The following is a 16,026-nucleotide window of genomic DNA, read 5'->3' as shown; positions in this document are numbered from 1 at the left end:
TAATTAATGGCATCTTTTCCATGACACCTGCAGCTGTCAGCTCTGCAGTGCAGCTAAGAAACACACAGACGCAAATTTTACATAACCTTCAAAGGTGTAAGTGCTATGCATTAATACACAGCTTCAAAAGAAGTCTGCACTGAAATACAGTACCCAGAGATTTCAGGTACGGCAAAGCTTCTTTCTCCATTATTTCCTACCCTCTACCTGTAAACTGCACAGGGCTGGTGGGGCAAAATAATACACATTAGCTGGAAATGAACTGTCACACACCGGAGGACTTGTTCAAAATCCTGGATCAGTTCCAGCCTTTTTGTCCAGCCTTAAGAATGATAGTATCATACACCTTTAAACATACAAACTGCTCTATAATGTGTATTTTACTACATTGAAAAAACTTACCACATTCAATGAAATATCAGAGTGATGGTGAGCTGGAACATTCTCCTCACATAACCACAGCATAAGACAATAAAGCGAAACAAGCTGATGGGACTTCAAGTCCCCAGTTTGTCATTTGCTCCGCCCCATCACAACATTGTCTCATACATACTGCATTAATTTTAAACTTCTAGAAGTGCGAACAACTGCTACAGATAAGATGGCATTTAAATGGCTTTCTGTTTAAAATTAAACTTTTAATAAAAAAGAACAACACCTGCCAATGTATCATATCCATCCCTTGATCAAAACTATATTCAAAGAACTACTTCTTCCAATCATAGAAAATAAGTTAGACTATAAAATGTATTTTAAAGCAGCATAGTATATTAAAAATCCCACTAGGTTAGAAATATAACTCTACTTGAAAGCTTGGCTTCAAATACTGATATTAATATGGATAATCTTTAAAAGGTACTGTGCATGACAGTGAACTATTATTAACCACTAAAAACTGAGCTAACTTGGTTGCAACTCAATGCCAGGATACATATATAATTCCATTAAGTCTTCTGATCTAAGAAAAAAATTAGTGTAACCCATAAAAAACCAGCTCTATTAAGAAATGCAGAGACAGAGAGCAGTAAGTGAAAGAAGACAAATACAAAAGCCAAATTATGCCTATAATTTCTTACTTAACTGTATCCCCTCTACCTCCACAAATAAAGTTCCAATGCTAGAACTAGTAGCCTACAGCATTCAAGTTGTTCAATAGCTTCCTGAATTCATAGTATAGATGTTTCACATAAACACATTCTTATTCTAGAGTACATTATCCTTAAAAGGGATTTATCCTAGCAGAACTACAGTACTATCAGCAATTCTTTGAAGCCATTCTGATCCAAGCTTGTAAACCCCAGTGAATTCAATATTTAAATAAAAAGAACCTTTGTCAGAAGATGGCCTTTACCTGCCTTCCTGCTGGTGCTAAAGCTGTTTGCTGGGGCTAGCTGAAGCTCAGGGCTTGTCCACACTGAGCTCTTTTCATAAAAAGATGAAAGTTGTACCAAAGCTCTTTATGTTAGATATGCCTTCCTTATGAAAAAGGCATACCTTGACATTTTTATGTGGTTGTTTTAAATTACTTTTTCTTGCTTTAGGATGCAGATACTGCAAAATCATCCACTCCAACTAGGACATTCACCTTTTTGCCTATCACAAGCTTTCTTAATGATTTAACACGTACTGCTATGTGAATTAAACAACTGATACTGCTTGAGTAAAATACTAGTACTTTTTCTTCAAACACAAAATAATTTAAAAAATCAGAAATAGACGTTTTTATTATGAGTGCAAAGAAAATATCTTAAATGGTTCTATGAGTTCTGTCTGGCACTTTAACCATAATTCTCCCTATAGTGCTTTTTTATATATCAAGGCTGTGATCTCCAAAGACCAGGCATGTTAGAGGTAGCTCCATCTAGCAGAACTGGTTACTAAATATCACAGCACATTCCCAGACTACCTGCTTAAAATCTCTCTCTACCACCCTCCAGCTCTCCCAGGAGCTACACCAGTGTTCAACACAGACAGGCAATCCCAGCCCCCCTACCTTCTCAACCACCCATCCCCAGCCTCTGCTTCCACCTCCCTTCCCCAAAAAAGTCACTCTGAAGAAGACTACTCTCTGTTCCTATGTATTCCAATACAAAAGCCAGAGACAAGAAAATTTTATGAGTATTTTAGTTTAAAAAAAAACACCAAACCTACACTGAATTCTAATTTAACAGACTTTTAAAGACTAAAGTTACTTAAAACTAAATGTGAAATCATAGTAAAGAAATATATAACCTTTTAATAATCCATTAAAATAACTTTAATCAGACAAATGTTTAACAATATGTGTTTGCTGCCCACGTTTTAAAGACAGAAACAGCCATTAATTGGGGAAATCACTGGTAAATAGAACTACACTATCCTCAAGCAATGAATCAGCTTCTGACAACTCTAAGTCCCTTCTGCAGATTTTAGAATGTTTTCTTTATTTCAGATTAGTTTTTATGTTTAAATTCAGTAACTATTTCACCTGGAATTCAGAAAGTGCATAGAAGTAAAAAAAAAAAAGTAATATCCTTTTCTACATCAAATCTCTGAATAGAAGTATGACAGTGAAATCAAATCTCAACGTATTTTTTTCAGTTCACTAATGGACAATGCCAACTTTAATAAACCTATTTTAATATTTAATATTAACACTAATTATTTTTAAATTTAACTTTTAATAAACCTTTCTTCATACATATTGAATGCTATTAATACATTTTTAGTCAACTAATTTACAAGGATTAAAATACTGGTCTTCTGCAGTGTCTCTGAAGAACACATAAGGGTGTGATGAACCACATATCTAACATTACAGCATATAGTAAACTGACAGTAACAGAGTACAAAATTTAGGAGAACGTCTTGAAGTACACATTAAGTTCTTTAACTACTCTGTTACATATATTGATTAGTTATGGTCATCAATGCATTATAAAAAAAAAGAAAGAACTCGGAAGTAAAACTGCTTCTCTGAACTAAAAACCTCCACTAGTGCGAAGACATAAGCTTATTTACCACAGTCCTCAACTGCAACAGAAGCTGATGACCTCTTGCCTTAGATGAGCATAAGTAGGTGGGTGAAGATGCAGAGCAAGTCACAGGTCTAAAGATATCGCAAAGACCTTCCACAGTGAGAAAGGAAATATAAAATGTTTTTCCTGAAAAGGTTGCTATTACATCTAGCCATCTGCTACCCAGCCTTATTTTCAATCATTTCTCAACGTGAGTGAAAAAGTCCCATAAACTATAAAGAAGATACAATCCAAAGGGTAACCACCGTGTCCCCCTGCTCTGTAGTACTGACCTGAGAAACAGCAGCTGTTCACCAATAATGTCATGGAATTGCCTGTTTTCTGCTGTTGTTGTAAGAATATTTTCACATTAATCAACACATGCAGCCACTTGTTTTTTAAAGTTACCTATTAAGGAATCTGGTGTGTATATATACATGCACATATACAGACATACTTGCTTTTACTATTCTCTCAGGTCTTGGTAAGCCCAGAAATTCCTACCATTTTGAAGAAGCCTCCAAAACAACTGAGGGAACAAACCATTAAGCTGGGTGTCAGTCACTGAAAGTACACACACTGGGTTATTTCTACTTTCTTTGCTTTTCCCTCCTCTTTTTGTAAATCAAACATTAATTCTCTTCAATTCCTCATAATGTGTCTTCTCCACCTCTACTGGCTCCTTTATGATGCATTTTTGTAATATCCTGCATGTATTTTCCTTGTTGAAACTATTTTTTCCACTTCCAATTTCCACTTTTTAGACTTTTCACTTTAGATTTCCTCTTTCCTATAAAAATTTCAAATACTTGATGACTATCAATTTTATTCTTTCCTCATCCCCAAGCACAACTCCTCCATGAATCTAGGAACAAGCAGAAAGACTTTAATGTTTTTCTACTCACCACCCCTAGAAACGAAGCATATTTTATATGTTTGAAGACAAGCCCTTAGGCAACTTGCATCAAAGAACCAACAACATTTCAGTAAGCTCAACTTTCCCATGGCTTTCAGAACTTGCTCAGTATTGATTTGAAAGTCAGAAATATTCCTAAGACAAGGCAATTTCTTCTTTAGAGGCTGAAAAAATTTTTTACAATCTTTAAACTTAATTTAGCTATATTATTTGTTAGAAGTTATTTATTGAAACATTATTAATAAATGTGATCATGGAAGGAGTTAATTTAATTTAATTTTAAGCCACCATAAGATGTATATATTTGTATTATTATTTCTATTTGTACCCTAGAGAAAAAAAAAATTGTTCCTTCAGTTGCTATTGCCTTTGAGTAAAATGCTGAAAATTGCTGACTAATGCAAAGGGGTAACCATGACTTCAGTAAAAAGAACAAAGCATATCACTCCCAACCTCTTTGAGGGAAGAAGCTGGTATCTTCTGCAAGAAGCAGCAAAGCTGCTTGAATTCTAGTAGAACAAGCCCCACTGCAAAATACTGTGTCTGAGAGTATTTTAGAGTAGATGAGACCTCTAGAAGTCACCTGGTAGCACCACCTGGTCAAAGCAGGACCAACTTCTAAGTAAGACTAAGTTGTTCAGAGTCATTCTAGTAAAGTTTCAATTATCTCTAAGGATGGATATTGCACAACCTCTCCAGGCAGCCTCTTCTAATGCTTAACCACATTCACAGTGAAAATTTCTTTCCTAATTTCTCACCAAAATTTCCTTTATTGTGATTTGTGCCTGTTACCAATCTAATCACCTTACAGCTACCTGTAAATATTTGTAAATCTGTACTATAAACTTCCACTATACCCAAACTAGGCTATTTCTGTCTAAATAGTTGAGCTATTTCTTCCCAATTAAAAATTGCATGTCCACAACAGGAAGAGGGACTGGTCTTGATAATTTCCCTCTCAAAACTTAACTAATGCAACAAAGATGGAATAATCCTGGATTTGTTTGTTTTGTTGCTTTCAACCTTGGAATCTTTGCTGCAATGACAAAGCTTCAAACTAAGACCCAATGCTCTTCCCCACTCCTGAAGTACGTGTGTGCAGGCATACACAGACACAGAGTGAATCAAGCCAAACATCAGCACTTAAAGCACATACCTAAAAGTTACGAGACACTATTCTGAGCCCCTGCAGGCTAAAAAGATGAAAGCGCTCAAATAACTTGGCAATTATATAGGAACACTTGTCCAGTTTTGGAAGAAAAGTTTACAGTTCTGTAGGCTGTACTCAACAATACAGAAGCCTTCAGTGTGCTCGTGGTAGCCTCCTGGACTGAACCCCACAGGAAACTCAAAAGAAAGAATGGCAGTTTTAAGTAAAGTGCAATTCTGCACAGATCCAGAGAGAGGAGTTCTGTTCCATAAAAGCTTAGTTGTGAATGTGCGTGTGGGATGGTACTTGAAAGAGCTTAAAGAAGATCCTCCTTGCACTGAGGCACTGTTCATTTAATTCGGGTCTTAGTGTAGTTGACAGCTTCTCCCTGGTCAATTCCAGGTAAGTATCTTCAGTGTCATTTGTATATATTGCTTAATAAAGGTTTGGGTTATGTTTAAGGGTACAGCCTTGTGCTCTGCCTAAGTGCTTCCCCCCACCCAGGTTAGAAGCTGCAGCAGTTCCCAAACACACCCTGGCACTTGGTTACAAGAGGATAAATACCAACACACAGGGAGAGACAGGATCAAGTGGCTTGGAGGGGGCAGGCCCATTACACATTTGATGCAAGTCTGCTCTTAAAATCAGTTGTCAAGCTATGTATCAAGCATAGTCCTGATAGACACAGCTCTGCTAAATCCTTTAATCTCATATTGCAGGTCCACAGCAGAAAAAGAATAAAGATTGTCATTTGGGTACCTACCAGGCTTCCTCCTCTCCCCATTTCAATGGATTCATTTAATTGTTACTCTTGAAAGTAAATAGATCAAAGAATATCTCAAAATAAAATCAAGCACTAAGTAATTGATGTAAGCGTGGAAAAAGAATATAAAACCTTTTATATTCAAGTATTAAAGTGGCAGTACCAAATTAGTCTTGTCTATTTCCCCCAAAACATATGGAAAGCTCTGTATATTCGACTGAGATATATGAGAGGTGCACAGCAGGGAGAACAAGAAATCTTACACAGAGACCAGCTATGGATGTACATGCTTTATGGACATGCAGAGCACCACTGTTCATGTCCCAAACATGAGAATGCAATACCACTAACAGCTCAGATACCGTTCTGCTATTCTGACACTTCTCTGAACTACAAGCAATTACAGGATCAGATCTACCAGGTACAGTTGCTAATAAGGAGTAAGGAAATAATAATAAAATGGATTTTTCCACAAGCCACAAGCCAGTTATAATCTTTATACTTAAGCTTCAATTCCTGATAGAGCATGATATATTGACATTGGCTGGTTCCCAATACTTCGGTTCCCAATACTTTTCTTTTTAATGCAACCCAATTTGACAGAGGAGTTGAAGTTTTAATGACAACTGGGTTTCCAGAAGGTTTTCATAACTGGTGGCTGGAAAGACAACAGATGTACAAACAAGTATCTTCACTAACTGAAAACCAGGCTATTGTGAACATCCCATAGCCTCATCTTGGCCCATCGAGTAGGCATAACAAGTTTATTTAGACTAGTTACACCACACTATCTCTTGGCTGCTGGGAGCACCAGAAGGCACAGGGTACTGCACACCGCAATTTCTTCAATGTGTCAAGTTCAAAGGGATCAAAGATGCACACATACAGGAAACTGAAATTCAGAAAGTCAAACCTTCAATTCTGCTGCTCATATACCTTGCATCACAGTGTACTATGCACTTCTGGTATTGTCTCCACTTAAGCATTTGCTAAAATAGACCTAATCTATAATGTAAACTACAACAACAGTTTAAAAGAACAGAAAGGAAGAAAATAATAATGATAATGACAACAATAAAAGAATTGGAATTCTTTTCACAAAACGAGTGACGCACAATGCAATTGCTCACCACTCACCGACGGATGCCCAGTTAGTTCCCAAGCAGTGATCCCCACCCCCCACCCTGCCCGGCTCCCCCCAGTTTATATATTGGGCATGATGTCACATGGTATGGAATACCCCGTTGGCCAGTTTGGGTCAGCTGCCCTGGCTGTGTCCCTTCCCCACTTCTTGTGCCTCTCCAGCCTTCTCACTGGCTGAGCATGAGAAGCTGAAAAATCCTTGACTTTAGACTAAACATTACTTAGCAACAACTGAAAACATCAGTGTGTTATCAACATTCTTCTCATACTGAACCCAAAACATAGCACTATACCAGCTACTAGAAAGAAAATTAACTCTACCCCAGCTGAAACCAGGACACATGGCCACTATAATGTCCTTCTTTTTAGGGAAGTGGCTATATGACATGTCAGGCAGATAAGCCACCTGCCTGCAAAAATTAAAAAAAACAAACCAAACCAAACCAAAACAAAAAAACCAAAGCCCAAATGAAAAAACCCTACCCCAACCACTGGAATACACACAACCCAGTTACAGATGAAAAATATAAACTTATTTCAGTTAGTACATATTTACCTTGAACATGGAGAATGATAAGCAGATAGGCTCCAAGCAATCGCTCATAAACTCTCAATCGAGTCATTGTTCACTTCTAATCCTTCCCGTGCAAGGCGACTGGCCCTTCTGCTTGACAAATGTTAAACTTAGTCTGTTTGGTAAAGCCTAATACAAGGTTTGGTGCTTGACTGCAAAGATGCTTTTGTAACTTTCCAACTTCGTTTCCTGAAAGATACAGTAAAACAAAGTGTTATGAAACTGCTTGCATTTCTGAAACAAGAGAAAACCATCAAGATTTTTCATCACACTGATCATAACCACGTGGCTGCAAAAAATAATTACAAATGCATATGTTTACTAAGATTAATAACTGAAAACATTAGCCATATTTACTATGCAACTGAATAGCAGGGTTCTTCTGAAATACACATTTTTGGTAACAACACACAGGAATGTTTTTGCATTCCTGTAAAAAATATTAGATATGTTAACTCACTAGTCACAGCCATATATTTTAGACTCACACACAGCTATCATAGGTAGTATTCAACAGATTAAGATGTAAAAGTAAATCTGTTTGAAAACTGTTTTCTTTACAGAAATTATACTTACTATTTTTCTTAAAAATGAAACTCAGTGGTGACTTCTTATAATATTGCAGGGAAAAAAGCAACACCCTGTTAAGCCACCAGTTGAAAAACGCTTGCAGAAAAGCTTTATTGCAGTAAAAACCCAGCCCCTCTGCTGGATGAAAGCTAAATTTGTATTAAAATAGTTTAGTTACCTAATATACTTAGTGTTACTTTTGTCTTCTAGATAGTGCTATGTGTTTAAAAAAAAAAAAAAAAGCACAATCTCACTTAACATTTGAATGAAGAAATTAATTTCTCACTTAGTATGAACTATATTCCAGTCCCTCTTCCTACAGAAGATATATACTTTATATAGCGCTTTGTGGAGAAGAGAAAGTTAGCTCAGTTCACAAGACCAATGAACATTTATTATTAATCTATGTTAACTCCAATTCAAAATCCCGATATCCTTCTGGATTCACAGGTTTTGTGCAAATTAACCCCTCCTGAAAAATTATGCTACTATATACACATGCCATTTGCTCCAAAAATAAAATATAGGCCTACTCATCCAGTGGATAAACACATAGCTAAGACAGACAAATTGAATAAGAAGTTACTTTTTCAGACTGCAGTAGCTGTGGTCACGTTCTGCTTAACGAACTTTCCGCAGTGATTCACAAGGGAAGCATAATTGGGCCTCAAAGGACTAAAAAGCAGCTCGAACACCTAAATAGTTAATCGCAACAAAAGCGACGTTGCACAAAGACGAACAGAGGGCTGATTTTGCCTTTCCTCGGCCTCTTGTTTCGGTGGGCTTGACCCCCCTGACCCCTGTCAGCCTGGCGCTGCTCATGAATGCCAAAACTGGCGTTCGCTCAGGGACGGGCTGCAATTACTGTTGGTGGCCGCTTCCACCATCAATAACTCAATCTGTCTGTCGGTGAGGCCCAAGAACTTTTCATTTTAATTAGTGCTTCGGAGGCATTTAACATGGAGGCAAATTAGCAGCCGAGCCGGGAGGTGTCCGTCACTTCCAATTTCGGCGGGGCTGGGGCAGGCCGCCCCGACCCCTGGCCTACTTTTCACACGTCTCTGACTTCTCCCTAACGAAGCCACAAAGTGCCTCCGTGCCAGAGGAAGCCAGGGACAAGCGCTGGGCCGGGCGCCTGCCGGCCGCCGGCCATGCTCCCCGGCCGCCGCGGCCCTGCCGCTTCGCCGTGATGACTGCCAGGTGACGGCGGGGAGGACACGGAACACCACCACCACCACCACCACGCTCTGTGGATGTCCCAGGCGCTCGAAACTTCAGAATAAACTTCCTGGCGAGGCAGAGGTAAAAGCAGTACGGTAACAAAAATATTCGCTCTCTTTAAGCGCTTCCTAATCACAAGAAAGAGGACCAATTCCGACAGCTGACAGGGAATGTCTTTCTAGCTATAAAAACATCAGGCCAGCAGCGGAAGTCTGGAAGTATTAGTGCTTTATTCCGTGTTTCAACTACGATGAACTTCAATCCTCAACAAAACACGTGGAAGGCGAAAACTTCCAACAGCTTGTATGTAGTAAAACAACAAAGGCTTTATTTACAGTATTATTTTTGCAGTCCATCAAGGAAAAACACCCACTAATAGTCTGTTTAAAGTACATTTACAAATAATTTCTGTCCGTCTTCTGCATGCAAGTTTCAGTAAGGACTACTACCTATGCTCACTCTTCCACATTTCAAGAGCAGGAGTGTTTTAAACTTTTAGAAACAGGTGGTCTCGCTCGCCAGTTCAGTAAGGTAAGAGAGCGCACTGGCACAGGAACTTAACATGCAACGTGTATTTACCACTGTACTACACAGTACGTTATCAAAAAATCAAGAAGAAATGAGAAAAGAAGAACATTTTAATGCAATTTGCTTCCAATTTCATGGTGATTTTTGTTCAGTGAGACAATTTAAGGTAGCTTTCAAAAATGTTGCCCAAGCCTATTCAAGAATATAACGCTTTCCACTTAGAACCAGTATTTTGTACCTGAATCTTCCTTTCATTAATATTTCATTTTTCACAGATGTATGTATTAAAATGTAAGTATGTATAAAAACATGTAATAAAAATTACACTGAGAACAAGTTCTGTTACAATTCCCCATTTAAAAATCATTCTAATTTGAGAAAGCTTATCAGCACTTAAAAGAATCTCAAAAATGGAAAGTAAAACGCAGCAAGGCTGCAATTCCCTTCTCTTCCCCTGAAATGCACATATGATGTCTTAATACTGTTACTTGAGTTACCTTTCTGCCGCTGCCACTGTCAGTGTCAAAGTTTGCCCTTCGCCAGGAAAGCCCCGCCACTGGCTGCAGGGCTTGGGCAGACAAGCACCCACCAGCCTCGCTGCGCCCACAGCACTGACGGTAACGTTTCACTGTTGGGCAGGTGAGCTTAAGGTGCTGATGAAAAACTAGTGATTTACAATAAAATGTCCCAATATGAACTATGTGAAGGGCAGTGTGGACACATGCCTTATTCTACCGCCCACACCACAGAAGCAACAAAGCTGTGTCCAAAACATGACGTGGATGGATTGAGGCAGTTTTTTCAGTCACCACAGTAAAGTTCAGCAGAGCTTTCCTGCCACAACTATCAGAAGAGATTTTAGGCACTTTTTACCCATCCTTTGAACTGTTCTTCCTTTTTCTCACGTAAGTTTCTGAGCTAAACAAACTAAGATAATTAGTTCTCTAATAGCCTATGTTGCTCTTTTGCAGAAAGGGAAACTGTTTGACATGATTTTGTTCCTAAAAATCAGCTGGCACTCTGATACAGCTATGTAGTTTCACAGCTTAAAAAAAAGTTTTAGGGAACAGACTAGTTGTTCTAGTGCTTCTAACAAATGCCACACCCCAAAATGACGTAGTTATGACCTTTGTATGAGAATATCTTTCACTAAACACAGAACAAACCACAACAACAAAAAATACATTTGACAAAACCGAAGAGGCTGCAATGACACCTTTTCTGAGCCATTTCTGGATTCCCATTAAAGAGGAAGACTGGCAGCCCCGCTAAGGCACACTAAAGTAAGAAATGGCTGGAATTTCTCCAAAACCTGCCTGATATTAACAGTGTAAAATGACACAACTAAATGACTACTTCAAATGCATTAAAGCACCAATTAACACCTGGAATGCTACTCTGCCAACAGAGCGATGCTGAAGAAATTCAAACCCATAAGCCAATCAGCTGATTTCAGTCCTCAATCTCTCTTTTTCTTTTTTTCTATCGTAGCCATGAAGAAACATTCAACCATAATCTGTTAAAAAGTAATTTATTAATCAGTTGTACTGCCCTATTTGTCTACAGTGTAATTTATTATCTTTCCTAAAAATAGTTTATTGAAGAAAATGCTTTTGTTATTAAAACTGTGTGGTTTTTTTTCTGAACTGGAATTCAGCTGTGAATTCATGGCACTATCATGGCAGTCTAGCCCTACACTCCATATGACTCCAAATATACGCAGCTGAAGTGTGCAAGATTTGTCATATGGTCCAAAACGATTCTGAAAGCAGGGAGTTCAGTGGTAACAGTTCTTTAGATGTGGTTCTGTGATATTTTTAACAGCATGATCCCCAAACCAAATGAGCTGCACTGTCCCAAATTTCAATAAAGAATGATAGCGCTGAACATAAGAACAAAGATAGTATTGTAAAAGGGGAACACATGAAAAAAGAAACGTCAATCTCAGACTTCACAACAATTTGAACAGTAAATCCATTTCAACAGACAAGATGTTTCAAAACATTTGCAGCAGTACATACAATACCAAGTAAATGTATTTGCCAAAGCAAAACTGAAAAATATTAGATGTTTCTCCTACATGTAATGGGGGCAAGAAGTGACTTAAGTAACCGTAAGCATATTACCTCAATCACATGTACAGTTTTGAACACAACTTTGAGGTGGAACAGAATGCCAGAGATAAATTGGACTGTCAGTCTAAGCCAGTATGCAAAAACAACTTTTCTATTACAGCTTAAAAAAATCTGATATGGTGCCACAAAGAAAATTATTAATTTGGATGAAGAAAAGAGGGATTGTAAGAACAGTAAAGAATTCACTACAGGGCAGACAACAAGTAGTTTCAAGAACAGAGATTACTAGTGTAGTTCAAATGACATTCAAGGACCTTGATTCTTCAAGTCAGTTTGATTCACGAATACTTACCCTTTCCATTAATGAACTAAGCCCAAAAAGCAAAACTTTGATAAACTTGCTGACAAACATGAATTGTCAATTCAGTTGAGTGTTGTTTTTCTGCAGGAAGATTTTGATCACATGAAGAACTGAAGTAACAGAAATGGAACAAAATACAAGAGCATGAAATTGGGAAAGTTACACATATCGGGAACTCTGAAGCCTTTCTGCTTCACGTAAGACTAGGAGTTCATGCATAGGAGATAGCTACGTCCACGGACTCAAGTACCCTAACTGATTATAGAATGTCAGAGACATCCATATGATGTTTCTGGGAGAAAGAGACAAACACAACTCTAGGATTTCCTAGGGAAATTTCCCAGGGGAAATGGTAAAACACAGACAGTGCAGAGACAACATGATTGATAAATTCAGCATATGCCTAGAAGGACTGATAATACTATCTGGAGAACAGGAAAGCCCTATGAATGGAGACAAAACGGAAAGAAAAATATCAATACAGTGAAAGTTGGCAGGGAAATTATTACTCTTTGAAAATGTAACATAAGAATAAACACAAGGAAAGACAGACAGCTACTCAACCTGAACAAAATTACTGGTTCCACAACAACTAGGTATGGATTAGCCATTAAAATTTATTTAGATCAGAAATTAGAAGACAATTCCTAACCACTGATTAGAAGGTTCTAGGGCAGATTTTTAAACTAAATAGAATCCAAAAACTTAATTAGTCTTTAGTTTACAAAGGCCACCATCTCATGTAGCTGCAGGTGACACGACAGGAACAGACTTTGTTCCAGGAGAGCCCTTACAACTCCATTTTGTTATTCATAACATAAAAAAGCTATAGCTAACTTTAGCTTATTCAAAGTCAAATAGTCAGATTTAATCAATTCCATAACAAGAAGAAAGTTTAAATAAAAGTTTCAGATTCATACTGAAACAGCTGAACTAGCTATGCTAAGTGCTGTCAACTATGGTAAGTTAAAAATGCAGGTAAATCCACCACCAAAATCTATGAAGAAATCATACAGTTGACAGAGAAGACTGCTGGCTATTGCAAGCTAGTTGGTTGCATGGCCATCAACAAAAACTATTTCAAATAAGGCCCTATTTGTTTAGGCACTAATCTGTGCAAGCTCACAAAAATAATTCCATTAAATTGCAGATTGTATTAGAATTATTTAAAACTATTAGTGACTGCACAAATCAAAAAGCCAAGAGGTTGTGTAAATTATTTCAATGTTCTTTCTCCTATAAACTGCTACAAAATCTGAAATGTTAAATGAAGCATGTTTGTGGGTGTGTGTATATTACACACTTCTCAAAAGACTGAAATGAAAAACCTATCTATTTGTAGGACATTTATAACCACGTGTTTATAATGCAGGTACTGCAATGGTGGGTTTGTTCATTCAAAAACCATGAGCCCCTAACAACTGCTTTCTGCAGCAAGAGGCTTCAGAGTCTTAAAAAAGGACTTCTTATTTTTGAGCAGCTGGAAGAAAAGTCACCAAAATCTACCTTGAATACTCTAACAGAAATCTTACGCAAGGAAGATTTCACACTGCTTGCAAATATCAAATGTGTGTACATTACTGCAGAATTTAGAAGCCAAACTACTAAATTATGATATATCTGTCTGCTTCATAAACAAAGTTGTTAACCATGAAGAAATTAAAGCCTAGCTGCTCTTTACCATGCCCAGCACAATTAGGTAATTGGGGACGCCACTCATTGGACTCCTGAATGCCCATCTTACTGTTACTCTGGAATCCAATTAACTAACTGCTACAAAGCTTCTGCCATTAAATTAACAGTAATGAAATTCAGTAAAATTATTTTCCCAGTGCCATCAGGTATTCAGACATTTCCTAGTGTGTTACAAACATGACACATTCTCTCATTTGAACATATTCAAACAGGATTTCACTACACATTTTTATTCATCTTGACCCATTTCCACTCTTTCAACTGCATCACTTCGGCGATTAGCTGGCTGAGAGCTTCTGCCCTTAAGACAATTGGCAAAGGAACACCCATGCTCCTTCTATCATAAATGACATCAACTTCTGCTATTCTACCCAGAAGCTATCATTCTTCAATGTTTTTATTATCTATTTATCATTTTTGCTAGTTCCTTACTGTCATACCAGCCTATGTGAACAAGGAGAAAAGTCTCCACATGTAATACATTCCATCTCTAACAAATCCAAATGGGGAATGTAACTTAAACCTTTTAAATTTTGTTCACAAAAAAATTACTTAAAGAAAGCCTTTTGTTCACTAAACAGTAAGAGAAGTCATTAAAATTGTTATAAATTTCACACATCACTATTGCAAATATTATGGTCATACTATACCGTGTACAAGACCTATCACATATTTTGGCTCTGAATTACAGTTATTTTATACAAACAATATACCTAGGCTGAAAAAGAGAAAAAGCTGGGCCTCAATCCTGAATATATATTTGCTCACTTTTTTTTTTTTAAAGTGAACAATGGACCCTAAAATCAGGACCAGTGCCTTTAAAAGTACAAATGCTTTCATACGAAGGGTTCTTAAGTGCGACATCCCTTTCAGCACTCTAAAGATGACTAATTAACGTTTTCACAACCTTACAGTAATTTTTTTGTAACTTAAGGACAATTGTTCATTAATCTATGTCACACGCGCCCCCCTCCTCCCCCCCAACCAAAAAACTGACAGGGTAAGCTTTGATTAGACTTAGATCCCATGGCCTTTGCTTGTTTCTGTTAAACCTCTAACCTTTGCCCAATCTACACAAAGAAATTCACAACTACTTTTTCTCTCCAAAGCAAAGGTGACTCATGAGGAGCTCTCCAGAAACTGGGTTTTTGTTTGGTGGTTACAGAGCTTATTTTTCATTTCATGGTGCCTAAGTAAAACAGCCTGTCTTTTTCTGGTTACTGAATTTAATCAATAATAAAGCATACTACACAAACCCATGCTTTTTCCCCGATGTCACTGACATGGGTTTCTCCTACAAGAGGAGGAGCAAGGAATGGAAAACCAAAAGCCCCCGCAGCGCCATCCTTGGGCCAGCCTGAAGCTCCAGATTCCAGCACACTTTCTGATCCAAACCTTCTGCCCACATGAGGGTAGTGTAAGCTAATTTCTGAGTAGGGGCACGTTGCTCAAATCCACATCTCTCACACGGAACGCTGTTTAAAGAAAGTGGTTACTATTTAAAAAACAGATCCCTTGAATTTCAGTTTCGGTACAAAGAAGAAAATAGCAGCCACGCAGCTGAGACAATTCAAGTTTGGGGGCGTCTGTTTTTTTGAACGCGCAGAGCCGACCACAGCGACTTCTCTCCCCCTTCCCCTCACTTCCCCCCTCAATTCTCGTTGTCTAGGTAGTGAGGTTTCTCCGAGCCTTCTGGCCAGCTGCCAGCCCCATGAAGTCAGCCGGAGCTCTCCCCTCCCCTGCGCAGCCCTAGGCGCCCTGCCTGACATGCTTTTCAAGGCGTGCTAGACTGCCGAGCAGACTTTCTGGCTCCACTTCCATTGTTTGCACGGCCGCTTTGCTCCTTATCCAGAGCGTGGATTAGCATAAGAATACTGTCTTCCCCCTCTGCAAGCCAGCTCCCCTCTAGAAGACCTCTACCCCTGAAGAAGAAACACGGGGTTGGGTTTCTTTTTTTCAGGTTTTCTCTTTAAATCCTCTTTTCCTATTCGAGACTTGTAAAACCCAATAAAATAAATAAAACGCTAAAGAAGC

The 16,026-nt window shown here is 38.2% G+C and overlaps 1 protein-coding gene across 1 annotated transcript in view; it reads right to left on the bottom strand.

Annotated features, from left to right (window-relative positions):
* BMPR1A (bone morphogenetic protein receptor type 1A) overlaps positions 1-16,026 on the bottom strand; it is an 86,648-nt gene that overhangs the window by 19,552 nt on the left and 51,070 nt on the right. Inside the window, exon 3 of the mRNA XM_075025561.1 lies at positions 7,525-7,731. Within this exon, the coding sequence (XP_074881662.1) occupies positions 7,525-7,591 (67 nt within the window). The 5' untranslated portion in view covers positions 7,592-7,731. The remainder of the gene's footprint in view (positions 1-7,524; positions 7,732-16,026) is intronic.

This window comes from Buteo buteo, chromosome 4 (genome assembly GCF_964188355.1).
Source record: "Buteo buteo chromosome 4, bButBut1.hap1.1, whole genome shotgun sequence".
NCBI classification, from domain to species: Eukaryota; Metazoa; Chordata; class Aves; order Accipitriformes; family Accipitridae; genus Buteo; species Buteo buteo.
Note: the sequence above shows the minus strand (reverse complement) of the source record. Positions and strands in the feature narration are given on the sequence as shown.